At 51.1% G+C, this 28,000-nt stretch overlaps 2 protein-coding genes across 2 annotated transcripts; both read left to right on the top strand.

Annotated features, from left to right (window-relative positions):
- PSMD9 (proteasome 26S subunit, non-ATPase 9) lies at positions 1-3,855 on the top strand. Its single transcript, XM_072880406.1, has 6 exons — positions 1-177; positions 294-396; positions 1,280-1,473; positions 1,962-2,063; positions 2,591-2,679; positions 3,033-3,855. The coding sequence occupies exons 1-6, from the start codon at positions 64-66 to the stop codon at positions 3,058-3,060; spliced, it is 630 nt and encodes a 209-aa protein (XP_072736507.1). The 5' UTR covers positions 1-63; the 3' UTR covers positions 3,061-3,855.
- A 3,215-nt stretch (positions 3,856-7,070) lies between these two features.
- On the top strand, positions 7,071-26,942 carry CFAP251 (cilia and flagella associated protein 251). The gene is made up of 22 exons (XM_072880159.1): positions 7,071-7,196; positions 8,319-8,428; positions 8,573-8,714; positions 8,866-9,006; positions 9,467-9,576; positions 10,044-10,152; positions 10,578-10,658; positions 11,147-11,224; positions 11,762-11,806; positions 12,145-12,362; positions 12,944-13,138; positions 14,991-15,238; positions 15,331-15,479; positions 16,267-16,440; positions 16,692-16,876; positions 17,396-17,507; positions 17,715-17,878; positions 20,776-20,866; positions 21,076-21,219; positions 23,909-24,137; positions 25,378-25,479; positions 26,435-26,942. Exons 1-22 carry the CDS (start codon positions 7,071-7,073, stop codon positions 26,551-26,553), a joined length of 3,072 nt encoding a protein of 1,023 aa, XP_072736260.1. The 3' UTR covers positions 26,554-26,942.
- Positions 26,943-28,000: the final 1,058 nt, after the last annotated feature.

Raw genomic sequence — 28,000 nt, 5'->3', positions numbered from 1 at the left:
CGTGACGCCTTTTGTCCGCTCTCGGCGCCCGTGGCGGCCGTTGCGGCGCGGCCGGTGGCGGCCATGGCGCAGCCCGGCGGGAGCCGCCCCGTCACCGTCAGCGACGTGCAGCAGCTGGTGAAGAGGAAGGACGAGATCGAGGCGCAGATCAAGGCCTGCTACGAGCTGCTGGAGGGCGTCAGTGCGGCGGGGCGGGGGCGGGCGCGGGCGGGGGGCGGCGGCGGGGCACGGCGGGGCGCGGGGCCGGCCTGCAGCGCCGGCTCGCAGCCCCACGGCCGCCTCTTGGCTCGCAGCAAAAGGGCGTCGGGATGAACGGGCCGCTGGTTGACGCGGAGGGCTTTCCCCGCGACGACATCGACCTCTACCAAGTGCGCAGCGCCCGGCACGACATCATCTGTGAGTGGGGCTGCGCGGCGGGCGGGGGGCCCCGTCCCGGCGGGCGGGAGGCCGGGGAGCGTTCCTCTGCAGCAGGAATGAACCAGCAGGTGCCAGCGTGTGGGAGGCCCGCAGGCTTCTGCGGCTGGCGTAAGTACGCCTGCTAATAAGGCAGGCGTATTTATTCCAGTAGCAGAAGTATCTTACTTAGATACTTCGTAAGACACTTACGGAGTAGCTCAGAAGCCGTATCGTTCTGCCTCTTCATTGCAGTTCTCCAAAAACTGAAAGGCGGGGTTGCTCGGAGTTTGTTTTTCAATTATTTAGCTCTGTGCTCGTAGCCGATGCGGATCGGCTTAGTCAGTAAAATGCTTTTGTCCACATGTTGTTGCAGCCGCTTTGAAATTCTGCTTCTGCTGTGGAGCTATTTGGGATTCGTGAAATACAGCGGAGCGTTTTTGTGGTGTTTGTAGAATAAGCTTGTGGTAAAAAATAGCTTGGCATGTATTTCTTCCCAGGCTTACCCCGTGCCCTGTCTTTGGGGATGGCTTTTGCTCTGCATATGTAACAGTATGTGGCTTGATGGAAAAAACACTTCAGCTGCTCCATGATTTCTATGTGATCGTGGGCCTCCGAGCCCTGCTTCCTTGTGTGTTTACCAAAATTTGTAGGCTGGTTTTCTCTGTGTCTAACTGCTACTGATAAACATCTGCTGGGCTGTGTGAGCAGGGCTGGCACCAGGACCCAGCAGATACCCTGGCAGAAGGTTGTTGCTAGCCACAGCTGAGATCTGAAACACCCAGAATACCATGTTCTGCACAGTTGCAGAGGAGAGCGTGTGCCGAGAACGAACCTTAGATGTAACTCGCTCCTGCTCCCCGTGTGCTAATGGTGTCACCCACAGGTTTGCAGAACGATCACAAGGCCCTGATGAAGCAGGTGGAGGAAGCTCTTCACCAGTTGCACGCCCGGGAGAAGGAGAAGCATGCCAAGGATGAGGCGGAGGCGTTGGCCGAGGCAATGAGCCAGAACCAGAGCCTGCCACAGGCTTTTGCCAAAGTGAACACGGTGACTCCAGGATCTCCTGCAAGTATCTCGGTAAGTTGGTGGGGTCTGACAGCTCGTGGGGAAGGCTTCTTCTGGACCCAGAGAAAACGTAGCAGATGGCTTTATGTCTCTTGTTAGTAGGTGGGAATAAGTTGGGGGTTTGATTACGATTCTCCTCCTCCCCCCCACCCCCCCTTTTTTTTTTTGTCCCACTGGGATGTCCTGTGAATAGACTAGTCACTGTGCGGGAATGAGATGAGTACTCTCTTCTCAGCTGTATCATTGCACCACACAGCTCATACCAGGCCTCACTGACTGTTCTAGCCTCAGTATTTCCCTTCCCATAAAACAGGACAGAGAAATGAGTGCTTCTGTCTAAGGACATGGAGAGGGTATAACGTAGTTCAGTTGCCTGAATGGTGAGAAGAGTAGTGTCATAGCACATCTCTCCCCATGTGCCTGGGTGAAGGGTGGTGCTCCTGTGATATTACCTGTCTTTGGAGGAGGCAGATGCTCATCTCTCTTCTATCTCTGTCTAGGGACTTCAGGTCAATGATGAGATTGTGGAGTTTGGTTCTGTCAATGTAAACAACTTCCAGAACCTGCAGAACATCGCCACAGTGGTGCAGCACAGCGAAGGGGTGAGCTCATTTCTTCTGTGAGCACATTCTCTTGCCTGTCTCTGTTAGCCACAGCTTTTTCTATGGCACTTACATCTCTGGGATCATCATTTCCATGTCAGAAACGGTGTGAGATTCAGTCTGTGCTGTTGTAGCCTTGTTCTCTCACAGCATTGAGCTAATTCCTGCTGGATAGAAGAGAGCTAAGAGGTGTGTGCTCTTTGCTGTGAGCATCATATTGTCTTCTCCCCTGGGGACTCCCTGCAGCAGTAGGCTGCATTGCTGTGCCACCCTCGTGGACTGGCCAAAGAAGCTGCCACAGCCATCAAGTGCTTTATAGTGGAAGTGAGAGATCTTCTGGAGGTGTCTCCATGCAAAACGCTCTCTTCTCTCAGAAGCTGCAGGGGTGGGAATGGGTGCCGCTGAAGAACAGCTGCCCTGGGCCTAATGTTCTTCTGGTGCTTCAGCAAAAGAAGGAAGAAGAGAGTTGACTTGGTGATGGAAAGTTGCCATCTTTTTTTTCTTTTTTATTTTTTCCTCCCTTTCAGAGACCCCTGAGTGTGACTGTGATCCGTGGCGGCAAAAAAGTGCATGTGGGGCTGACTCCAAAGCGCTGGGCTGGGAAGGGTCTCCTGGGGTAAGCTGCTATGTCGCTTACTAGAACGGATGAGGCTTTCACCCAGCTCAGAGCACATTTCCTGCAGCAGGGCCAGCTCTGTGCTTTGCTCTCAGCGTGTGTTGCTGCCCGCTCTGATGGACTTCACTGGCGGGTACCAGCTGAGAGTGGGAGGCTGACAGGTTTGCACAGTGATATGGGGAGGCGAGTTGTATCAAACATGAGGACAGGGAGAAAAATCTCTGGCTCGTTTGTCCATTAGGGGAAACCAATGGAGGAGGGTTGTGGTGGGTCTGATTGATGCCACGTCAGATCTTCTATGCCTATTTGAGAACTGAGACGTTAATGTTTCCTTCTACCATCTTCTCTTTCAGCTGCAATATCATTCCATTACAAAGATGACCATTGCTTGGAAAACAATAAAGCTGAAGTTTGTGCCTGCTTTCTGGACTCCGATCTGGTTTGAAAACTTCCCTATGTGTTTTTGCCGAAACAAATGTTTCGGAGGCTGTCACCTCTAGGTGCCTGACTTGCAGAGTCTGAAGAGGTTCTGACAGAGCAGGGCTTCCCTGCAATTCAGAATCACACTGGTTCATCAGGAGTAGCTTGCAGAGTTGCAAGATGTGGCTTCTCATCTCTTACACCTTGTATCGGTTTGGAATGAGGCTATAAGAGAGACCCAAACTTCACTTGATACAGGCTCTAAAGAGCATGAAATGCTCTTACTTGGTGATAACAGAGCATTCCTTCCCCCCTGCCCCCCTCCCCCAGTAAAATTCCTCACTGAACATCTTGTAACATATTTGAAAAGTCCCGGAGCACTTTTTGGTGTCCTTAATAGTAGATCACAGTCAAGAAATACTCAAGTTTGGTACTTTATCTTCCCCATGTTACCACAACTTTTGAAGTCACTAAACATGATGAAAGAATCTTTGGAATGCCTGATTATTTTAAGTTGATTAGATAAGGAATAGGGGTTATAATTATACTTTGATTTACTTTTAGTAGTTCATATAGTCGTGATAAAAGTACTCCTAATTTGGCTGCTTTTTTTTTTTAATTTGTTTATTTGCGATAGTTTTAGGGTGTATAAACTCTTTGAGGGGATTTCGGGGATGATTGGTTTGTTGTAAGCTTGTTTCCAGTTGAACGTCAAAGTACTCTCCCAAAACAATAAAACGGACTAACGCCTCTCTCCGTTCTTGTAGAAGTTATTATTTTGGGCAATAATTGTGGGCCAAGTTGGGTGGGTTAAATGCAGACCTGCACGGACACAAAAGCATGACCCCCTGACCTGCCAAAGCCCAGGTAAAGTGCAAGTCTTCCATTAGCACTTCATAAGCAGGTTGCAGGCATAAGTAACACATCACATGTAATGAGCAATTTTGTTATGAAGATTAATAACCAGACCTGAAATAGACTGGAAAACTGGACTAAAATCCTCACTTTAAAATCATTCACCCAGGGCTCTGTGTTAAATTGAGTAAGTTTACCCTTCTGATATTTCAAGCGTTTGTGTTTCAGCGTACAGTCCAACAGAGCAGATTCTCACTGAAATGGTAAAGCTTCAAAGCAAAGCTCCTTGCTCGATGATTCCTGCAGGCTTCACGGCGCTACGGAGGAAGCATTACTGCAGCAGCCCGTGGCAGTGTTCCTTGGATGAGATTGTATCTAGATAATCCCCATCAAACGCAGTCTCACCCTGGTCCTTCAAGTAATTTTAAAAGGGCTGAAACATGGCACTGTTTTGCTCCATCTCTTTTCTTGAAGAGTAACCGAGTATGGGAGGTGTTTTGGGACCCTCTGTCGCATGTGCATCCTGCCTCACTTTACCAGAGCAGTTCTGAGGCTAAGCCTGCACTGCTGACCTTCACCAGGCGCTATGACCCACGAAGGCCACTGCATCTCTTAAATCCACTGTGAAATCCCACTGGAAAGCAGTGTGATGTCCCTGTCTGTAGTTATAAGGCAAGTACCCCTGTGGGATTGTTCTGTAGGAGGGCTGAGTCTCTGCGTGGGACCACAGTGTCAAAAGACTTGTGTAAAACAAGAATTTTTAAATGCATGTAGTATCAGGTTTGGGAGCCTTGTTTTTTGCAAAAGCGTTCTCATATTTGTAGGTGCTGCTGCAGTTTGTAAACATGTGACTGCAAGCTGCCTCTGTCCCTATAAAATGGAATGTAGGTGGAAGTATGTGGATAAATTGGGCATCAATTGGCAGCTGAAATGTGAGATTGTCAAGGGGCTGGCCTTGGCCATGTGTACTTGGGGTATGTGTCTAGGTATCCCAGCTGTGGCTAGCTTTTACCAGAGCTGCAAATGAATCTGGGTCTAGATACTGGTCCAGGAGAAGAAAAGCTCACGGGACGCATCCTTCCAGGCCTTTGCATTTGTGCCTCCCGGGATGAAATGATCTAGAAAATCCCAGCTTTCTGTACCGCTCTTGAAATGAGGTTAGGGGGTCAGTCCAGTCCCGTCAGCCAGGTAATTCCTGTTCTCGGGGAGCTTTCAGCATGGAGGGTGTGTGCACGCTTCAGAGGGCTCTCATCTCTGCAGTGCTTTTGTAGAAGTGTGTCCCCTAACCCTGTGTGCTAACCGCTGCATCCCCAGCCCCTTCAGTTGTGTGTCCCGACTAGAACAGGTTGAACCATCCCAAGGAGTGTAATTTACACAGATTATGTTGCAAAACCTGCTGTGGATAGGTAAGGTTTGAGCTTCTTCCTTAGACCACACTCAAACCTCTGCCATAGGACCAGAGCAGAAGAGGAGCTGCTCTTAGTTGGAATAAACAGGATTTTCATGCTGGAGAGCAGAGATGACTCTCCAGTATCCTATATGACCAGGGAACGTGGACTGGGTGCTGCCGAGTGGGAAGAAAAGCACCGTGTCTGAACAAGCTTGATGTGCAGGTGCTGATGCACTGAACAAGGATGCCTTCTTGCACCTAGCAGAGATGGGGCTTAAGGACCAAGTCTCTGCTCCTGAAGCCACAAAACTCCCCCGTGTTTGAAACAGCGGGTTGTGCCACAGACGAGGAGTTGAGAGCAGCCGCGTGTTGATGACCTGCCTCTGCGCAGCAGCCTCTTCAGGTCAGGAGATAATGTGAGCTGATAACAAAACTCCTTTCCTCTCCCAGCAGGGTACAAGGCTCTTGCTGGGCAGAAAGAAAAACAAATTAGATTTAGAAATTATTATTATTTGAGCTTAACATCAAGGCTGAAGTCAGCAGTTGGGAGCGCTTAGAGCTCATTATCTGCGGTGGTGAAGGCGATAGCTTGGAGTGATCCCTGGGAATGGGGTCCCCTGCATAAATGCCATCCTGGCAGAGAGCTGGGGACAGTGGGGGGACCTGGCAGTGGTTGGAAGCTGATTTTTCTTGCTTTGACTCTGCTTGTCCTGCTCAGGGGTGCCAAAGGAGCAGAAGCTGCCTACAACTCCCTGGGCAGGGCATCGGGTAAAGATCCCTCGTGCCGTTCCCCAGGCAGGGCGAGGGTTTGGTCCCAAATGGGTCTGGCGATGCCAAGAGGGGCTTTGTCACAGCCACGAGCGGGATTTAGGCTTGGGCAGGGCAAAGGGCTGAATGTCCCCCCACGCCACCAGGTTCCTGCTTTGTGCCGGGGGACAGTGCTGCCTCTCCATGGCAGCCGGTGGGGATGAGGAGGGTCCCCCCTTCTCTCCCTGTACAGCCCCCCTCTCTCCCCCTGCGCTTTCCGGGCTGTCGCTGGTGGTGGCCGGTGCAGCCGTTGGTGCAGCCGTTGCCTGGGAACGGCAGTCGGACGCAAACAGAAGCGGGGACCGGTGTGACGGTGAGCGGGGGGTCCCCAGGGGTGTCCCTTGGGGCAGCGGGAGCACGGGACAGTTGGGGAGGCCCCAAGGCCTGGAGGGGACTCGGGAACGGCTCTGCGGTGACCCCGGTGAGACCTGTGGGGCCACGGCTGTCCCCGAGCAGCCTTCTCCCTACCAGAGGGAGGGTTTTTACCAGGGCTCCCTTCCCGCTCCCATGAAAGCTTTCCGTGCATGAGGTTTCGGCATTGGCTCAAATCCAGACCCGTGAAGCCGGAGATGAAACAATTGCCACCCCGGAGTAGCCCTGCTGCTTACGGGGACGGTGACAAAACCCCATCTGAGGGGAAATGTCCGTGGCTGGCACTGTGTGCAGGCGGACGGGGAGGGAGCCTGATCTCAGCTGGAGTAACTGGGGCTGTGCTGGGCTTGCTTGTGCCCAGCGGGAGCGTTACTGGAGCTGAAAAGGGGCTCTGGGACCTGTTTCCCAGCTTCACAGGTGCCCTTTCCTCCTGCTGTGCCCAATTAAAGGTCGTTGTGCAGCCAAACTCGGGGGGGGGGGGGTGTGTGTGTGAGTATTTCAGAGTATCTCCACGCCCCAGCTCCCTGGAAGGAGAGTGAAGGTGAGGATGGATGGTTCGCGTGAAATTCCCCTGGATGAGCCAACTGGGGGAAGAGATGGAGTAAGCAGCGAGCCCAAGGAGGCATCCCAGGACGGACAGACGGCTCAGGAGACGGCCATGCTGCCTGGGCAGGTGAGGAGGGCAGCACCGCAGCAAGCTCTGCCGACACAGGGTCTGCGGGCAGGTCCTGATGGAAGCAGAGCCCCTGACTCCAGGACCAGGCAGTAATGTCTCCAGACGTGGTTTCTCCCAAGATGTCCCCGGGGAGGCAGAGCAGGGACCCCACCAGCGGGGCTCGGCAGATGCAGCATCTCTGCGTAGTCTCGGTCCAGCCATTAATATTTGATGAGCGCTCGAGCTGCCTCAGAGTTACGTGAGCAGGAGGCCTCGTCCTCCGGCCTCGTCCCTGCGCTGAATGAAATGTTATCTTACCTCCCTCGGAAACAGAAACGGTGTCCAAACGAGGTTTATACCTTGCATGAGAGATTGCTGTAGGAAATCAAGTAGCCCCATGGGGAGAGGCAAAAGCTGATGTGGGTCCCAAGAACAAGATTAAGCAGCTGGTACTCAGACTGGGGAAAGCCTGTCTGAGGGCTGCTGTGAGCTCTGACACCCCAGGCCTGTTAATACATTTATTAACAGGCTGACGGGGGGCTGAGGAAGATGGTGGTGGGATTTTTACCCTCGCTTTCCATCTGCTTGCCAGGCAGCACAGTGAGAGGTGCTGGCAGCAGAGCTGGGATTGCTGCAGAGCCCTTCACAGCCATCTCAGCCCCAGTGCCAGGACCCAATTCCCCTCTTTTTAGCCTCGGTTTGCCATCACTCTCTCTCCAGCCTGCAGCCATGTGTCCTGTTGCAGCAATCAACAATGTGCGTATGTGGAATAGTTGGGATGGACAGCAAAAAGACCAGACTTTTTGCCTTCAGAGGACCTATAGGTTAGTTCTGGAGGAGAAACTTTGGCATCTTAGCTCAGGTGATAGGAGCTGCCTGGAAGATGTGCTGGTGTGAGAGATGGGATGCTGTGGAGGTGCAAAGAGGGCAAGACTAGATGTGCAGAAAGAGAAGCAGCAACTGGTGGGAAACTTCCCTGGTACAAGTCCATAGGCAGTTTAGGAGCGGAGGAGTATCCTGATATTGGAGTCTGCCCTGAAAGTGATGTAGGTTGGATCTGAGATGTGCTGGCGTGTGTTTCCACTAGCTGCGGACCAGCCCAGGAGCCAGTGCGCACCGAAACCTCTCTCCCTTTCCAAGGACCCCCTCGCTGCTGCCAAGGAGAAGGAAGGAGCACCGGAGGATGCTGGAGCAGATGCACGGTTGGGTCCCCTGTGGTCTCCTCCAGGAATGAGGATCCCAGGCACCCTGCCCAGCACCTGGGCCAGAAGGCAAGACATGATCGCCTTGAGGACTGCCCTGGGAGAAGACACTGCTGGGACAACACACCTGGAGGGTGCCAGACCCCCTGGACCACCCCCAGCACTGCCTGAGCCCAAGGGGGCCATGTCCAGCCCTCACTCAGGCTGCAGGGAGCAGGAAACACAGCAGAGGAGTGGGGAGGACAATGGGCACGATGGCTCTGACAGCTTGGTGTGGGCAGCCACGCCGGGGATGCTCTTCCAGGAGGACAAGCAGACCAGACTTCACCCCCTCGTGAGTATCAGCGGGCATGGTGCCACCATGATGGTCCACACAGCACCCGGCACTCCTGCCCAGCACTCTCCCATCACCCCAGAGGCATTTTGTGGCTTTTTTGTCCCAGCTGCTAAGCACCAGGGACAAAAGCTCTGCCTCTTCCCTGCAGAGCCTGTCCTGGGTGTTGGGCTACAACAGCAGCCTGGCTGTGCACAGCCTGATGGACAGGGAGGACCGGGTGCTCCTGTACGTCTCCTCCCACATGGTGGTCATCCACGACATCCTGGGAAACAGGCAGTACCACCTGCAGGTCTGGCACGCAGCCCATGCGCCTCCCTCCTCCTCCTCCCCTTCTCCTGAACTCTCTCCCTCCGTCTCTTTTCCCAGTGCCCGGTGCTTAGGGGTCACTTATAACTGAATTAAGGAGCAGCCCATGCAAAGGAGTGCATCATTTTGCTCGCACGCCTGTTGCAATTCCCAACATGTGTTGGTGGAAGGCGCTTTGTGTTGGCTTGCAGGGGTGACCGTGAGCGGCACGTGCAGCATGGCCCCCTCCTCTCCACTGCTTCTTGGCTCGGGGAGCCGCAGCCAGCGCAAGGCACAGGGACGGGGTGACAGGCTCAGAAGAGCCTGTGAAAAATAGGATGCAAAAGTTGGGCTGGAAGAATGAGAGTGGAGGACCCTTGGGAGAGGAGACAAGCAGTTTGACTGCTTTAAATAATCACCCAGTCTGGAGCCTCCGCGGCACTTTGCTGCTTCTCTTTCTCCAGGGCCACACGAATGTCATTTCTTGCCTGTGTGTGAGTGAAGACAGGCGCTGGGTTGCAACTGCTGACCGAGGGCCAGATGCTCTGATCATCGTGTGGGACTCCTTCTCCGGGTAAGCTCCTGGGAACCTCCTCTTTGGAAACCTCCTGTGTCTAGTAAATCGCTTAGGACTGACTCCAGCCTCAGCTGAGAGAGAAATGGGAGAAACGCGGGGACGGGATAAAGCAGCAAAGGAGCCAAAGCCAAACTGAGGGCTTCATCGTCCTCGTATCACCCACACCCATGGGACACTGACGTGGGGCCGAGCTCCCCCAGACTAGGTACATCATGTCTCCAAGCTGTAGTATTTTCTTAAAAGATCACTGGTGAGTTGTTTCCCAGAGCCATTTACTTGGGAGGAAGGGATGAAGAGGACGCTGAGCACCAGCTGTGGTGCTGGCTGCTCCCACGGCAGCACCGGTGTTTGCAGACTCCCTCCCTGCCACGCAGACCAGGGTGGGCTGTGCCACAGATTTTGCCAAGCAGTTGCCTTGAACCCTCTGTGCTGCTGTGAGTGACCACAAGGACTTTGCTCCGTAGGATACCGGTACGCACCATCTTTGAGAGTCATCCAGAGGATGGGGTCAGTGCTATTGCTATTTCCCAGGATGCGAAGTATTTGGCAACTATTAGTGCTGGTACAGTGCAGGTAAAGAAAATATCTCCTCTTCTGTAGCCTTGCAAGATAGATCCCTGGAAGTTTTTCCCAGTGCAGCCAAGGGGAGGGGGGGATTTGGATGGGGAAAGCAGAAGAGAGGTGGAGCAGGGTGGCAGAGTGATGGCTTGTTTTTGCTGAGCCATTGGAAGACAGACCTGGATTTCATTAAAGTGAGTGCTGTGGAGCTGAGAAAACGGATCTTAAGTTGGGATAACAGCTTCTGACTCCAATGCGCTTTCATTGAAGCAATTTCTAGCATTATTTCCTGAAATTAAGCTCTCTGCTGTCAGACCATGCTGGGTTTATCCTGTTCCCATCTCTTATGCCCCACTGCTGCTGGAGGGAATGGGGTTCACCTGGTTCTCCCAAGCTCCCAGAAAGCCACAAATGTCCCTTGGTTTTCTCTTCTCTGCCAGAGAGTTTGTGTTTGGAAGTGGACTTTGCCCACAGAGAAACCCGTGTGCAGCACAGAGCTGAGGCCTGAGTTTGGGTATCAGGTGAGTGACCATGGCCGAGGGGTGCAGAGGAGCGTGACTGGGCAGCCCCATCCTCACCTGCTCCCTCCTGCACCCCCGTGCCCCATCCAGTACGGGGCTGCTGGTAGGTGCCGGCTGGAGGTGGGAGGTAGGATCACAGCCTGTCCCTGCTGCACCCCAATGCAGCGGAGCATCTTGGGGCTGTTATCGCTGCTCCTCTGCTGCCCAACAGCCATGGACGCGGAGGGGACCCCGGTGGGATGCCCTCCACTGCAGCCCTGGCACTGGCCAGGGCTCATGGCAGGAAAAGCCCACGGCCCTGCCGGTTTGTCCCCGCTCGCAGAGGAGAGAGCACAGCTCTGGTGTTTCACAGGGAACGTGGCCTCTGTTTTCAGTTCAGTGCAGGTGCTCGGGTGGGTTTTGGATAAAAGCAGATATTTTGCATGAAAGAATAAGCAGAAAGCATTGCTTAGTTCGGTGTTTATGTGATTCTCACCTTTTAATTTCAGGATTATGTCATTTTTAACCCTCAAAATCCCTATGAGTTTGTCAGCAACAGCAAAACCCAGGTGATATTTTACCTGTGGGTAAGTAGGGACACGGGAAGTTGTATTTCTGGTGCCAGACGCACTCCCAGAGGGTCGGGAGGCGGCACGGGGGGCTGCACACTAGTGAGGCAGCATGGGCTGCAGAGCCAGATGTCTGCCCACGACTGGGGTTGCACTTTGCTTTGCAGATCTGCCCCTGCCCTCGCCCCCCTCGCCCCTCCCCGCTCCCTGCCCTCGCCAGACATGAAGGTGGTCTGGGCAGAGCATCACTCTCGCTCTGCTCCCATGCTGGGTCGGTCCCAGCTGTGGCAGCGATGCTCTCTTCCTCTCCCACCCATGCTTTCCTGTGCGCCCTTTTTGTTCCTCGTGCTGGTCAGCAGCTTTTGGGAGAGGAGCGGGTGGAGGCAGAGGGTGTTTTGTGCTCTCTGGAAGGTCTTGGAGCCTTTCTGCCCCCGGAGCCCTGCTTTTGTCACCAGAGCGTGGGGTCAGTGCCCAGATGATGGGGAAGGGACACGCTGGCACTGCAGAGCACAGTTACAAAATGCTTGTCCTGGATGTTTTCTCTGCTTTCCCCAGGGCAATGCTGGTTTGCAGTATGGCACTCCGCTCCTGAGCAGCCAGGTGAGCACAGGGGACCACAGCATGTCACCCTCTTGGCTCTCCTCCTGGCAGCAGCACTGTCCCTTCCCATCCCCTTAAGCAAAAACAATGGCCACGTCCCCATCCTGTCCCCCTTTGTCCCCTGAAAGGACAAGCCAGGGTTGCCTGAGCTGAGGTCGAGGGGCTCTCTCGCCCAAAGATGCCCCACTGCATCTTCTCCTGGGGCTCTTGCCTCTGATGGTCCTGCCATGGGACAGGGAGGGAAAGTCACACAGAGGGACCAAGCAGGAACATCTCTGCTTGAGGAGGGAAGAGCCAGCACCCTGGACAAACGCATGGCCTCGCCACTCTCTCTGCAGACCTTCAACAGCGTGGTGGGACATTTCAGCCAGTCGGTTTTTCATTTTAACAACTCGCAAGCTCTGACGGGCACCTCGGCCGGGAAGCTGGTGGTGTGGGACGTGGTCAGTCCTCACACCCCCTCCAAGGAACTGTGGGTCAAGCCGCACAGCATGAAGGCCACCAAACTGGTGCCTATGCAGAAGGACAGCCTTACCGTGCTCATGGTGTTTGAGAGGTAATGGGACAGCAGTTTTCAGTAGCCGTAGGTACAGTCCTTAGACATTTCAGCCACGGAGCTAATGTTGATGAACTATGGCCAAGTGTTGCAGTTTTAAGTCACTCGGCAGCGTGCAAGGACCAGACAAATTCATGCAGGAAAGTGCTGCTGATTTATCAGACATTGCTCCGGCTTTTTTCAGCAATGAATTTGGCTGGGGAAAAAAAAAAAGGTTGAAAACTCCTGGCAACGTGATTCCAGCTCTGCTGGGGCAGCTCAGACACGGGGCTGGCCATGGTCACGGAGGATCGTGGATGAGTCTTGCTCAGCCTCCTGGCCTTTACCGGCAGAGGGAGCAGACAGCCACCAAACGCCTTTACAGCCTTGGGGACAGGGCAGGGGACACTGCAGGGTGACAGCAGAGCCGGGTGGTTTCTGCACAGCCCTGGGCTTTCCCCCTGCACATCTCTACGGGGCTCTTCTCATGCACTTGTGCAGAGAAAAGGGGAGGAGATTTGCTTCTGCCCAAGGATGCTATCCAAGAAATATTTGGGAGTTCTCAATCAGTGGGTTGATTAAAAGCTTTTCCTTCCTTGTAGCTGCATAGTAACAGGTGATGTGAAAGGTCAGGTTAAATTCTACAACGGAGAGCTGCAGCTCCTCGCCTGCTACAGCCACAGCAAAGTGGGTCCCATTCGGTCCATCTCCTTCTCCCAAGCTCCTCCTGATCCTCCCGGTGCCTCCCCAGCCTGCTCCACCTCCTGCACCGCCAGCACCCAGCCCTTTGTTGCCAGGTGAGTGCCCCTCTATAAACCCCGGTCTTCTCCATTTGCCCTGCAGCTTGAAAGCTGGGGAGACGGTCAGCTGAAAGCAGAACTTCGGCTGGAGCAAGTTTCAACCCTGTACCCAGGCTTCTGGCCAGGACAGGGACAGGAAGGCAGGACAGGGAGGGAACGTGCCCCTTTATTCCCTTTCTCTGCAGATTTTAATTTTGGGTATTTGTCCCACCTGCCCACCAAAGAGAAGCAGGGGGTGTCTCCTGGGCAGCCCCTCTCTGCCTGCAGCCCTCGGGCTTCTCCCAGCGGCCGCCAAAACCCAAGTGGGCTCCAGCACATCCTAAATTCTGAACTTGATGTGATGCCTTGGCGCAGGCAAGAGAAGCGTTAACGCAGGCGCGGAGATGACCAGCTGGTCCTGGGGTGCACAGCTCCTCTGTCACATACCTGGCACACCAGGCAGCGCTAATGCCGAGCCTCCAGCTCCCACTGAGCCCCTTAATCCCCCCCCTTAAGCCCTTCCCATGGATGGCTATTTCCAGTTAGCTTGTATGATGGCTGGGCAAGCTAATTGCGGCAGTGGTGGTGCAGAGACTGCCCCAGCAGCGATGGCACCAGTGCTGGGCCGCACCACATGGTCTCAGGAGCTTGGGACAGCCCCAGCCTGGTCGCTGGCCCCTCTCTGCCCCTCTGCGTGATGTAGCTGTGTCTGAGGGTTTATAGGAAGTCTGCAGGCCAGATGAAGCTGTTCTGTGACTCGATCCAGCCTGCAAACCATATGTCTGTCGCTCCTGTTAAGGTTCTCCTGGCAACGTCTGTCCTTAGCCGCACGTGTTTTCCAAAGAGCCATATGGGACAGGTTCCTCTCCAGTCTGGAGCAGCGCCCTGGGGAATGGTTTGGTTTTCCCTGTCAGTCTCAGTTGTCTCGTCCCCCTTCCTGGGTCGCCGCTGCAGCTCCTGCCACTTGCAGCTCCTGCCACTTGCAGCTGCTCTGGGCAGCACAAAAGGCAGAAAACCAAAGGGGAAGCCTTGAGCCTGCTCGTCTCACCAGGCTGGTGGGATCAGGTATGGCTGAAGACCCCAGCTAAGGCATGCAAGAGGCACAGCATCCTTCAGTGCCCAGGCCAGATGTGCATAAACCAAGGGCTGTCATGGGCCAGCTAGCAAAAGAGGCTGCCATTTCCCCGCTCGTGCTGCCCGCGTGATGCAGCCATGCACATCTGTCTGTGCAGCTCTTAGGTCTCTGTGTGGTCCTCTCTTGACCCTCTGGTTTCAGTCCAGACTCTCAGTCCTCAGGCAGACTGACGACTATACATATTTGTTCTGTAACGTGCATAATTATTCAGATGTCTGCTTTACACATCACCAATTATGCAGCGGGACCCTCTTTGCTGCGTTACGGTTGGTGTGGCTGAGTGAACAGACAGGCAGCTGCTCTGTCTGCGACACGGGTCTGAAACTGTCCTCTGACCTTGTCCGTGGTGGCGCGGTCAACATGGAGCCACTGACAATGGTGGCATGGAGACATGTGAAAAGACTATTCAGAGTATCTTCAATTGCTCATTTGTCCGTCTCACACATCAGTGACTTGCAAACGGCGAAAGCTATGCAGATGTCATTCATCTTCTGGCTTGCCTACCCAAGTAGAAAATGGAACCAGCTCCAGTGTTTTCCCGTGGAGATTTACCAGGTCATGAATACAAAGTGCCACCTGCCTTCCAGGTCAAGAAGTGTTTGCATATTGCATATCACAAAATATAAGTGATAGTCCAACTAAGTTGCCAAAAAGAGACTAATGTGTAATATAGCTTGGAGGAACATGAGCCAGCTAGTCTGATTCATCAAATTCTGTTTCTCTCACACTAAACAGGAACTTTATCCTTTCAACCTCTGATGCAACTGTGCTCCATGTTGCAACAGACAGGACAAACTTTGAAAAAGTCATGGAAGAGGCGAAGAAAGCTGTGAATGCCATTGCCTGTCACCCCCGGCAGGCACTCATTGCTGTGGGGAGTCACTGTGGGCTGCTGAAGCTGTGGGACTACCAGCAGACCAAGTACCTCGTTAGCAGGATATTCACTGGGGCCAGCATTCGGTGCTTGTCCTACGACCCTGAAGGTATCCTGGTCTCATGACCTCCCCGTGTGCCAAGCACTGGGCTTCCTGGGAGGAGCGATCGTGTAGTGAGAGTTTTCTGGCGTACTTTTCAGGTTATTTTCTGGCCGCTGGTTTTACTGATGGAAGTGTTTACATCCTTGATGCCATTTCCCTTCAGTCCAGCTTCAAAGAGTTCAAGTTCTCACGTGGCCCCGTGACTCATATTAGCTTCTCTCACGATTCGGAGTACCTCGCAACTGCTGTAAGCTTGTTTTTCCCTCTCAGTGATTTACGTGTGCTGCTCGTGGCACGGCTTTCGGTGGGACTGGGAATTGCCGTCCATCCTGCGAGGCACAGCAGAGCGGGTGGAGGAGGGCTGCCCCTACCCAGGGGCTTCGTGACTCTGAAATGCTTTTCCTGGCTTGAAGAGTCACTCTGTAAAAACGTCACCAGTCACAGCCGCTCCACAGACCTGCTGCTGGCAGCGTCCCATTGCTAACTTTAGTGACAAGCCTTAGCTCTGCATCCATCTGTAGAAAGGGCTGGAGCAGGGATTTCCTCTTGGCTGGTGCGCAGCAAGGGGGGTTGCTCCCTTGGTCCCACGTCTCAGTGCAGAAGTGTTGAGGCAGCGTTGAAGCAGTTTGGCACAGAGTTTGTAGCAACTGGTGGTGATCTGTACAAAGAAAAATACTCCCCCTTCATGCACGGATGCCAGGGCACAGCAGTGGGAAGCATCTTCCTTGTGATTTCTGGGGGGTCACTGAGCTCGATTTACTGCCCCTCTGCTGTGAGAGCACGGCAGGGAATGCCCTCCAGCTGGCTAGGATGCTCCGGCCAGGCTGAGGACTGCTGCAGTTATACCCTTGGGAGCAACTGCCCAAATCTGTCCGGCCTGGCTTTATCCTTGCCGTGACTCTAACCCTCCTGCTGAGACTCACAGAACTGAAAGGGCCGAGCTAAGCCTGGAGGGGACACGCAGAGCTGCCCACTGCCAGCCAGGAGACGTGCATGGGCATCGTGGCTCATTGCCCTTTGCTCTCTCGTTCCAGGATGAGAAATACTCAGTGACTGTTTACAAGAGAGTCCTGCAAAATGGGAGCAGATGCTGGGAACACCTAGCAGGGCTGCGCTCCCACTACAAACCCATCCGGAGCATCCTCTTTGGGGTCCAGTTAGACAGCAATGAGCCCAGGCTCCTGAGCCTTGGGGAGGACCGGCAGCTGGTAAGTCAATGTGAAAGTTTAAAGGGCAGTGGAGCTTTGCTGCTGAAGTGGGGGGCTGGACAAGAGCATCAAGGGAGACTCAGTCTTTGGTTCTGCAGCTCCTAACTTCTCCCCACCAGCTCTGTTGCGGGGGGTTGTTTGCCAGCCTGATCTCAGGGCAGGTCTGCAACAGATACTAGACCTAGTTCATCCACAAGGTTTGGGGTGCTGGCAGACCACAGGGGTGCTGTGTTTCCTTGTCTTCCCTCCAGGTTGAATATGACCTGAACAGCAGCAGCAAGGACCACCTGGTGGTCTTGCACAGGGACCGGGTAGAGCAGGTTGCTGTGCCCCTGTGCTTGGCCTGGTACCCACAGCTCAGCACCGAGTCCTTTATCCTCACTGCCAACAACTGCTACAAAATGAAGCTCTACAACACGACGACCAAAATGTGCAGGTAGAGGAGAGATTCAGGCCTACCACTGCCTGGGACCCCCATCCTGACTCTATGTTCTCCTCTGTCTAATGTCCACCCTACTCCCACCCATGAGCATGTGTTTGCCCATCTGTGGTGCAGATCTTGGGATGACTCTAGGGCCCCCAGGTTGCTCCATCCTTGTGTCCACTCTACTGTTCACTAACGTGTCATCTAGTAAGGTTGTGGCTGCAGGTGGGTCTCAGTCTGCCCAGCACACTGGACTTGAGATGCAGCAGTTGGACATCAGATAGAGACGGGAGCCCACATGAGCAAAGCACAAGGACTGAATGATCCCTGAGCACTAAATTCCTCTCTTAGGCCCAGTGTGGTCCCTTCTAGCCAGGGACCCTGTCCTATCCTGTCCTCTCAGCCAGTAGTAGAAGGCCTTTGCACGCACCACACCTCCCCATATGTACCCGTCCTTGTGCACAGTGGCCAATCAGAGAGGGAAAATGTTTTGTGAGCCCTGGAATGGATGAAAATGTTGTTTGCCTTTAGAAAGACCCTTTTGGGACCAACCTATGGCTCCCCGTTGGAGAAGATACAAATCCTCCCAACAAACACTACAGACGCCCAGAAACACTATCTGGCGTACATTACAAAGGACAAGGTATGGAGCCCCATCTGTCCCAGCTGTACAAGAGCCCCCACTTGTAGAGGTGGTGGTCCCTGGGGGAATTTCACTGCAGAAAAAAACACGTGTAGGCTGGTCCTGCCGAGAGCTGAGCGAGCTCCCGGGAGGAGGATGCAGCACTGCCCCAGCGCGCAGCCCTCCTGTGGGACTCCCAGCCTTCCCAGGCCCCCTCTTTCCTTACAGGTGGGCTTGCAGATTTTGCCTGTTGATGGCAACCCCCACAAGTCCTCGGCTTTCATTTGCCACCCAGATGGTGTCTCTGACCTTGCTAGCTGCTACGACGGACGCTACATCTTTACAGCGGGGGGGGATGACTGCACTGTTATGAAATGGGAGGTCAACCTAAAGTGAGTACTGCAGGAAGGAGAAAGGAGTCTTATTACGGCTTTCCACAGCTGCTTGGCCAACACAGCTGAAGCAAATGTTCCCCAGCATTTACATTGAGAATGGGGCTTTTGTCCTAAAAGGTCTCTGTTTGTGTCCAGAGGAGTTAAAGCCAGGTCTCCCAGCTATTTCTGCACTTATCTCAGTGTATAGGGTGCCGCTGCACCGATGGGGCAAGGCAGCAGGGTGCTGCATGGGGAGTGTTTCTTTGCAGGGCTCTCTTGAGCATGGGTCCTTTTGGGGCAGGTGACAAAGTCCTGCAGCTTCACTCTCCTTCCACAACACCATGCCCAAGACCAGGCCAACGAACCGCATCTGGAAAGGGGGGGTCACAGGGTGGAGGACAGGTCCCAGCGCTCGTGCAAGCAAGAGACCCACCACTCGCTGAGAGGAGCGTGAGTCGAGGCTGGCAGCATCTCTGCTCAACCCTGGGGGCTTCCAGCTCCTGGACACCTGGCCTGCAACTGGATTTATTAATAGTGGAGCCTCACACCCTACATTCACACAGGCTCTCCAAAAGCCCTAGCTCAGCACCTACAGACAGCTCAGCATGGTGGGCACGTGCCACGCTGGGGATGGTGGCATGGCAGTGGGGTCAAGCCTAGATTGCAACGACCTGTCAGGCCACAAGTAGCTATGTGGGGTGGCAGCTGAAACAGAAGGGGCATGCTTTTGGGGGGGCTTTGCTCCCCTCTGTGTGATGTAGCCACATAGTCAATAGGGGGGATTAAACCAGCAGACCTCGCAGGCAGTGGCCATAGCGCCTATAAAATACTCCAGTCTGGGAAATGGTACCAAATGGTAAGAAGTTGAGCAGAGGATTTTCGGGTCCTTGTGAGGGCCTGGCCAGTGTGATGGGGGATTGTCGGGGTTAGGCAGGGGATCAGAGGAGCAGCACTGGCTACACGAGGAGCATACAGGGCAGCTGCTGATAGAAAAGTGTCAGCTCTTCAAATGGGATAGGCCAGCATTTGCTAGGAAATCCCCCTTGCATTTGAAGACTGGATTTAGGACAAGCCACCTTAATCCTATAAAGCTTTGCTTACATGAGTAAATGGGCTGCAGTAAATGGGGTGGCTGGAGGAGTGAAGGCTGCTTTTGCAAATGAGGATTTCCAGGCTCTGGCCCAGAGTGTCAGCAATAAACCTTGCCAGGTTTCTTCTGCCTTTCTCTGGAAGTATGCAACTTCCCTCTGTCAGCTCCCTTGGGCAGCACTGCCAGGCACGTGCTCCCACGTGGCAGGCGGGTAACGTGGCAAAGGCAGGATATATATTTTGGTTTCTTTGCGTGTCAAGGACCAAAGCCGCTCGTTGCAATGCGCGTGCAGGGCAGAGGGCTCTCCCCTCACGAGCGTGGCTGCAGGCACCCCATAGATACACGTGTACATCGAAAGGGAGCAGGCAGCTGCGAATGAGCTGAAAACTGCCAGGCCAGTGTGGAGCAACTTCACACTTCAAGGACTGGAAATGGAGCTTAGCCCGTGTTGGAGCTAGAAAAGACAGATAGTGTGGCATGCTCACTGTCAGTCTGTGGCTGGATTTTTTTATCCTACGTGTCACCCTACTAGCACAAAACATGTTTCCTGGTTCCTGGCAAATCAACCCCACCGGAGCTGGCTTTTAGCCCTCGCTCCTGTTTTTGCCTTTTGGAGTGCACCTGTGAAACACCGTTGCCCCTCATCTTCCTAGGACAAAGGCTTCGTGGTTAAGACACGTGCTGGTCCTGTGTAAAACATTTCTTGCAGGTACTGCTCGCTCAGAGGAAAGCCCAAATGGTGCTGAGCCAGCTCACCTTCATGTGCCAGAACAAAGGAAACCTGGGTGGGAAAGCAATGGGCTTATTTATTTTCTTTTCCACTTTGTGTGGCTTAAGCAGTCGGGGGTCAGAATGAGCGACATTGTAAGGAAGGCAATAGAATATAAATGATCCTTCTTTATAATGGTTGGCCAGGGTCCAGGCAACATTGAATTTCTATGTAATTTGTTTTCGGAGCGAAGCTCTTGATGAGCTAATTATCATTTTATTGCTGCTTCTGGCATCTTGTGCATCTCCACTGTGTTTAATACCCAAATAACTTAATTATGAAAAAAGCACGAAGCTTGCACAAAACCCAGTGGAAGCAGCACTACAGAGGTGTGCGTGAAAGCTGCAGCCTTGCTGCCAAGCGTGGGATATTATGTGGCAACGCTATGCCGTGATTGCGCTACCAGGCTTGGTTTCCTTTTTCATCTGCACAAGCCGAATAGATTCTTTTGGCTCCAACTGCCTATGAAATTGAAACAAAGAGGTGGCACTCAGATGCTTTCAGTTTAATGTAGGCTGCACCTGCGACACAGTCACCCGTTACAGCAGAGGAAGTAGCGTAATGGATTGCACTGAGTTATTGGGGAAGAATGTGTTAGATCAAGGAACAGGGAGCTTAGGTTTGTGTGGTTTATTGCAAACACCAAGCCCCAGCCCTCTCTGCATGTTCAAAATGCTGATCTAGCTAATTCATCTCCCTCAATGTCTCTATAAGGAAGCAGAAAAGCTAAATGCCAGACACCAAGCTCAAGTCCATGGAAAAGCTCCTGGCTCCCAGCCCTGTGCTCATTCCGCTAAACAAGAGGACCATTCAGTAATAATTAATTCCCACACTGTGCTATTGTATGTAAAACCTGGGTATGAAATATGCTATAGAAGTGCACGCTGATGATAAAATAGTACATCGTTCAAGGCAATGCTTTTCTTTCCTGAATTCTGAGGCCCAGGGATTTTATTTATTTATTGAAAGTGTCTGTGAAGAATGACTAGAAAGGGAAACATTAAATCTCTCCTCACATGAACCCTTCCTGTACCTTCTATTCTCTGTTTCTGCCAGTGCCTTGGATGCTGCCGCTTCCCTGGGTGGCGAGGACTTGATCCCATTCTACAACCTACTGGATGGTGGCAGAGAAGGCGAGCTCTTCAGGGTAATTATGCTCACCGTGAATGCTGTCTGGCAGCATCTGGTTGAAATTTAAGATTCATTTATACAGGCCTGACATTTCTTTATTTTTTGTCCAGCTCGCCTTTAACAGCAATCTCATTGATATGCCTGTTAGTAAATCTTAAAAGAAGTCTTATCTTCCGCGCCTGTTGGTAACTGAACTTTACAGTATCTTGTTTGAATCCCTCGCAGGAACTGGAAGACTATTTTTACTATGCACAGCTGCGCAACCATGGTATCGATACACTGGAGACCAGACAGGTGTCAACGCATATTCCCTTGGAGGAAATTCCTTCTGTAATGAGAGCAATGGGATTTTATCCATCAGAGGAAAAGGTCAGTCAGTTGTTTTTATTATTGTTATTAAAAGAAAAAAGAGCAAGACTGATTGCATTTACCAAGTGTCCCGAGGGCCAGATTCTGACCATTGTCATGCTGGATGGCTCCAGAGTATATTTGCTGGCTTTCAATGTATTTAACCTGGTCTGCATCAATATACTAGTGGTCAGAATCTGGCAGCAAATTCCTCAAAAAGTAATGATTCCTCACTAGAGAGCTGGGCAACCGCAGGGGCAGACTGAGCAAACCTGGAGCCTGATGGTTCAGAAGTGTTCAACAAAAGACAACCTCAGGGTCTTCTGGAGGCTGAGTGCTCTGCCACCACTGCAGAAGTGGGTTTCTTCAGAAGGTGAACTGAGAAAAGTGAGGAATGAATCTTCCTTCGGCTCCCAAGGGCAGCAGCCTCTAACTTTCCAAAGTCCATGGGCTAAAGTACCTTGTGTGCAGGCAGCAATGTGCTTTGGTCTCTCTGTGACTTCTACTAGTGGCTGAGCTGCTTTACATGCAGCATGTGGTTGGTGGGCCATGGGCTGAGTCCCTCCAGGTCAGATGAATACTCAACCAGAGCGTCCAGTATGTGTTACCAGTGTGGGTGGGAATGTCCAGCTCCATGCAATCACTCATTTGGACATTGACAGAGCCTCTTTTTCTTGTTCTGCCTGGGACTGATGAAAGAATGATTTTAGATGGAGAGAGCAGCTTTTATTCCCAAGGAACTTAAAGCTCTTTCATAACTGATAAACTCTGCAGAAGCTCTCTCTGAGCTTGCCTTTCAGGTTTCAGCAGCAGAGCTTCCTATCAAATATTTCTCAAGAGCCTTTTAGCTTCAAATTTTACGGCAGACAAAGACAAGTGATTTAATAAGGGTGCTGCTTCTTCCCTTTTGTGGCTGTTTCTACAAGGCAGTTTGTATTTCATACAAACCTCATTTGTAATGTTGTAACCTGGCAAAAGGGTAATTAAAGCGCATAAAAAATTTACTGAATCTGATGCAAGGAGATTTAAATAACGACCTCTTTGCACCAGCTACAGCCCTTCAACGCAGGAGGGGTTCTCCCAAGGGAAGCGGTACATCGCTGTGCTCCCTTCATCTTTCTGCGGGGGAGGCTGCGTTCATCTCTGCCATTGCATGGAACCCCACTGGCTGCTGAGATGATGCTGTGAGTCAGTGCCACGCCATCTGCCCGGGCATCCTCTCTGCCAGCAGAGCCAGCAGATGGGGGGCAGGACCTTTGCCACAGCCACCACCTAACAGACTTGCTTTGGAGCTCCTGCAACCAGCAAATGTTCGTCTGAGCAGGGACTGCTTTGCCCTTGTGTCGAGCTGTGGTGTTATCCCCTCATACTTTGTTAGATCTTTCCTTGGGTTGTTACATTTTCACCTCTTGGGGACAGAGAGAACATGTTCCCCTGGGAAATGTCTGTGGACAAATAACTAACCCCACCCACCCCAAATCAAAATGAAAACAGCATTTCAAGCATGGAAACAGAGGTGCTAAGCTGTTGTGAAAGTAGGCAACCTACAATCTGCTTCTCGAAGCAGGCAGGACAGTATTAAAATCCAGACAGAAAGTTCATCTCTCGCTAGAGTGTTTTAATAAAGGAAAAGCAGGAGGGAAAAAAGGCAGCTTGGGCTGACTAGCAAAGCTTTTGGGAATTGGTGTTTTTCTTTTGTAGTTCAGTGGGGCTGATATAAAACCTAATCCCAGATCAGCCAGAGCTGAGTGAAAATGAGTGGTCTTGCCTGGCGTGACATTCGCTACAGGAAAAGTATAAGGCTGAGATTTCCCTCTTCCTCGGGCTTTATTCAGTCAAAAAACTTGTGACACAAGGACAAAGGCCCAAGGCAGAATGCAAAGTCCTCCCTAGGGAGATTTTGCATCAGCTTCCCTTCCCGGGGAGTAGCAGGCTTGGTACATGTTGGCACCGGGCATTCTCCCGGCGTTTCTCTGCTGCCCATGTGTCTCGAAAGGGGCTGCCTCTTGGAGCACGAGTACAATGAAGGCATGGAGCAGATCCTGCCTTTCGGACACACATCTGCACAGCTGCCGACTGGGCTGACTCACAGCACCAGACTTCAGGAAAACCACTAGTATCCAGCACGGCCAGTGCTTGCCTGTTTGCCTGAGAGAAGAGTGAGTGATCCAGCTGTGCAGGATGTCAGCCCCACTGAGCAAATTTCAGATTTGGCTTGTGCAGTGGCAGAACTGCACCAGACACATGTCGGATCGCGGGGCGGAAAGATTGCTTATGCCGGCCAGGGTGTGTATATACTGTGTGCAGCCTGGTTATGTCGGGACTTTCATGTATGTACTTTTGTAGCGGGGTGGTATATTTACTGGTTTGTGGTTTGTCTGCCCACTGTCCCCAGAGTTGGAGACACAGCTGCAGCAAAGGTGCTGGTAACAGCTGCTGAGTGCCTGTCACACAAGCAAATAGAGGAAATCCAAAATGACTACATATCTGCTACCCCCGTCTTTACCTAATATTGTCACAACAAGTGTGTAACCGTTAGCCATGTCCACCCTCAGCTGCTGAGTGCTAGCTCATTATTGGAATATGGTCATGACATCTGTGGTACCAGTACGTGCACGATTACGGTACATTGGCATTCATGAGATTGGAAACTGGCCTGATGCTCTTCAAAAGGAAAACGTGTAACAATCTGTCTTGCCTTGATCTTTAGATTGAAGAAATGATAAATGAAGTAAAATTCAGCAAGTACGTGGATACTGGAGAACAAGTGACAAAAATAAATTTAGGGGATTTTATCAAACTTTATATAAATCATAGACCTGCATTTGGCTTGTCAATGAAAAAAATACAACAAGCGTTTCAGGTTCTTGGTTATGATAATGAGAATGGAGACAAAGTTATTGACAGAGGAGACTTACTGTTGCTGCTTCAGTGCAGAGGTGAGTTATTTCTTTTCTAATATTAGTTTTAGGCTTCCTAGTTCTGCCTTCAATTTCAGCACGTACTCACTGCAGCAAAAAATTAATCTGGAACTATAGCTTGGTAACCAGGGCAGGCATGTGGGAGCCACCTGTCTTAAGATTTTAAATTGAATAATCACATCTATTGTCTCAGCTGAACTTCTTTTACTGCTCTGGGAATCTCTGCTGGCCTGAAGTATCTTGTCTGTCAAATGATGAGTATGGATCTTGGCAAATTGTATCCTTCTTCCAGTATACCCTTATCTGAACCATTGTTCTCTCTTCCAGTCACACAGTCTCCAAAAAGGTAGTATAAAACTGAAAAAGAGGGGGACAAGAAAGGAGGGATGAAATTGGTCAGTCCTGGACTGAATCTATATGTGAAAGACTGAAAAGAGGGGATGGTTTAGTTCAGCTGAATCAGAGGGAACTCAGTAAAGGCATGTATAAATACGCTTATGGCCAATGCCACAGAGAGGTGAATAATGAACTTCTATTGCCTCGCCCCTGTTGTAAAAGCAGGGAGCGTTTAGTGCCGCTAAGCATTAAAACAGGTAAAGGGAAATGCTGTTTTACTCAGTACATCACCTGGTAAAACTCCTTGCCACAAAGATCCTTGGAAACCAAGGATTCGACCAGTGTGAGAGCGGTTAGTTATTAATATGCATGGTGTGAACATCCATAAATAGATACGTTAGATAGAACAGTTTCATAACAGATCTATAACCTTATGCTTCAGGGCATGAGCCAGCCACTGACTGGGAACAAGTGCTATGTCCAGGTTATTCCAGGATACTAGATCAAGACTTTCCTGCACCTTCCTCTTCCTCCTCTGTGTGGAAATGGCTACAGCCACGGACACAGGGCGACATGGACTACGGTCTGTTCTATGCCAGAAATTCTTCAGTGGGAATAGAAGCTCAAGCCCCTGCAAATGCAATGTAGCCTAAAGAGCCATCTGTATCAGAATTTCTCCCTTCGATAAATATTTTTGTCCAAAATGCCATATGCAAGAACAATTTTTCCTTAGGATCAACATTTTCCTGTGTTGGGATCACGTGTTTTGATTGGCAATGTGTATCTCTGTACCTCAGAGAAGCTGAATCCTCTTTCAAACTGTCCTGTTTCGTTTGTACACCATTCTTGTTTGAGTTGCCTTCTAGTTTTTGTGCCAATGACACCGTAACCCAAGAGGCTGGTTTTTGTTTGTTGTGTACAGGAGAGCATATGACAGAGGACGAGCTTGTGCAGTGTCTGACCACCCTGCTGGGCAAGCATCCTGGGAGAGGAGGATCTGAACCGGACACCTACGATCCCTCAGGTACAGGATTAGCATTCCACACAGCACAGAAGCAGGATCGCTTCAATTCCCAAACAGAATAATTTAAATTGAAAACCCATTACCCTGTTAGGCCAAGAGAGCTGTCAAAAACACTCAGATGGGATTGCAAAAATAGTCATAGAGCTATAGATTGTCCTTCATCCATACAGTAATTGCATGGGTGTATCTAAAAATAAATGAACAATGAAATATAACTGGGACCTGACAAGATTACATTGCTGTTTATCTGCTGGCTTGGAACTGAAATTAGAAACACACAGTGAAAGGTTTACACGCCAAAGTCCACAGGCAAAAAGGAATCCTACAATATGCAAATTACAGTGTTGATTTCGTCCGGGCGGCAATGCCCATTGTAAGGGAGCTGTTGATAACTACCACATTTGTCTACTATTTATGTCCCAGTCTACACCAGTCTAGAACAGCAAATTATGGTGTTGATTTCAGCCAAGTGGCATTGCCCATTGTAATTGGAACTGCTGGTAAGTGCCACATTTTTGTACAATTCATGTCCCAGTCCACACGAGTCCAGAACGGCATCTGGTTAGGGCTGTTGGCAACAGGCCGCATGCAGCAAAGGTGCAGCTCCTGAAGGGAACTGCTTAGCACCGCAAAGCAACTTTGAAATCCCTGGATTCCTTGGGATCCTTAAAATCACATCAGATCGTTGGAGTGTAAAATTTACGTTTGGCCCCTTGACCCTTCTGAGGCAGGGATCTATGGCAAGGCGAGACTCACAGCCTCATGGATTCAACAGATTCGATCCCTGATATGAATGCATAAAGTATTAAGCTTGTAAACCAATACTTTTTCATGATTACTTCGTACATCTTTAAAAGCATTCCGTCCACTTACTGCTGCTTATAAATTTTACTGATCTGGAAAGCCATTTTTACAGTGCTATTGTGTGTTTTGTGTTGTTGTTACTGCTCTCCAGGTGCAGCAGCTTTGACTGAAGAAGAAATTCCAGAGGAAATCACAGCAGAGATATTCGCTGCTGACATTCTTGGCTTACCTATTGCTGAACCAGAAAAAAGGAACAGAAAAAAGAGATGAATCTTTGGTCTATGAAGACACAGAAGCATAGCTGCCACCAAGTTTCCTACTCCTTCCTACTTTCCAGTCTCTTCTCCTCAAACATCTTCAAAATTTGTATTTTGTGTTTATGAAAAAGTTAACGATCACATAGTTTTGTATTAATCAAACTCTAGGAAAAGCCTCCAGTTTAGCATATGCCACAAACCTATGGGGTCAAACCTCTGTAGGGAAAGACTAGAGTGGCTGTAAAGAGTGAAACAGTAGTTGCCACCTTGTCTTCTTGCACTGACCAGCCCTACCCTTGGCTGGAACCTTCCTAGACTTCATTTCAGGTGGGTTTATGCCAGATGCAGTCTATTTTCATTACCTTAATATGGTATTTATTTGTGAAACCTGACAGCAAAATAGCAATGTAAAAGTATTGTATTGATTAAATACATTGATAAATGTAGTGTACAAAATGCTTGGATAGGTTAGAATGGATTTGTGATTATAAATCCAACAGACCTCAGTGAAGAAAGGAATGCTGTGATATACATTAAAACCAGGTTTCCATTTTGGCCTTTAAAACTTACTTTTTCATTCTGAAAGTAGTAGTTCCAATTAGTAGTGTAATACCAATGGGATGGCATCTTACTGTGTTTGTATAAACAGCATAATGAGGCTGATATAAGTTGCTGTAGAAAGATCAGTGAAGTGCTGTTGAACACACTTCCTTCTTTACATCATCCTCAGCATCAATTTGAATAATAATGTAGGCCCTTAAGAAGCGTTCCTTTCAGTGGCAATGTTTTTTAAACAGAGATCACTGTCATGTACTCTGAAAGTATCTGTGATTGTACAATTAGTACAAACAGCAAGGTGTGCACTAGGTGCAAGTTAATGAAGGAGTCCAGCAGCACCATGACCAGAGTACACTGGGTATGTGACAGGAGAAATTTTCTGCAGAGCATCGCTTCGCACATAACTCTCTGCCCATCTACTGATATGTTCATGTACTTCTATGAATCTGTGTTGGAGCAGATCCCCTGCTACTTAAAACCAGCCCCATTCCATGGAAATTACTGGAATTATTTTAGGCAGCTGAGAAACCTTATAACTACTGCAAAAAAAAAAAGGCATATTATGGATTTATTAAGTATCCTGTTTAACAAGGCAGATGTTTTGCTTAACAGGAAGCATTGCTAATCCCCACGCTCAAGGTCTGCAATACTGTCACAGCGACTTGCACAAGGGCTGGACGGGGTCGCCACTCATCCTGAGCCGGCTGCCCGGGAGCGGGGCTCTGCTCCAGCATCCCTGCACCGAGCTGAGGGCGAGCGGGTCGGACGTCCGTCACTGGCGGAGCCCCCCGGAGCTGCTCCGCGCCACACAACGCCGCGGGGCCGGGGAGCCGTGCTCCATGCCCGCGGGCTCACACAGCCCTGGCAGTGCCGGGGGAGGGCAAGAGGGAGCCGCGGGGCCG

Source organism: Ciconia boyciana, chromosome 15 (assembly GCF_034638445.1).
Source record: "Ciconia boyciana chromosome 15, ASM3463844v1, whole genome shotgun sequence".
Lineage (NCBI taxonomy): Eukaryota > Metazoa > Chordata > Aves > Ciconiiformes > Ciconiidae > Ciconia > Ciconia boyciana.
This window is presented reverse-complemented; position numbering and strand designations above follow the sequence as displayed.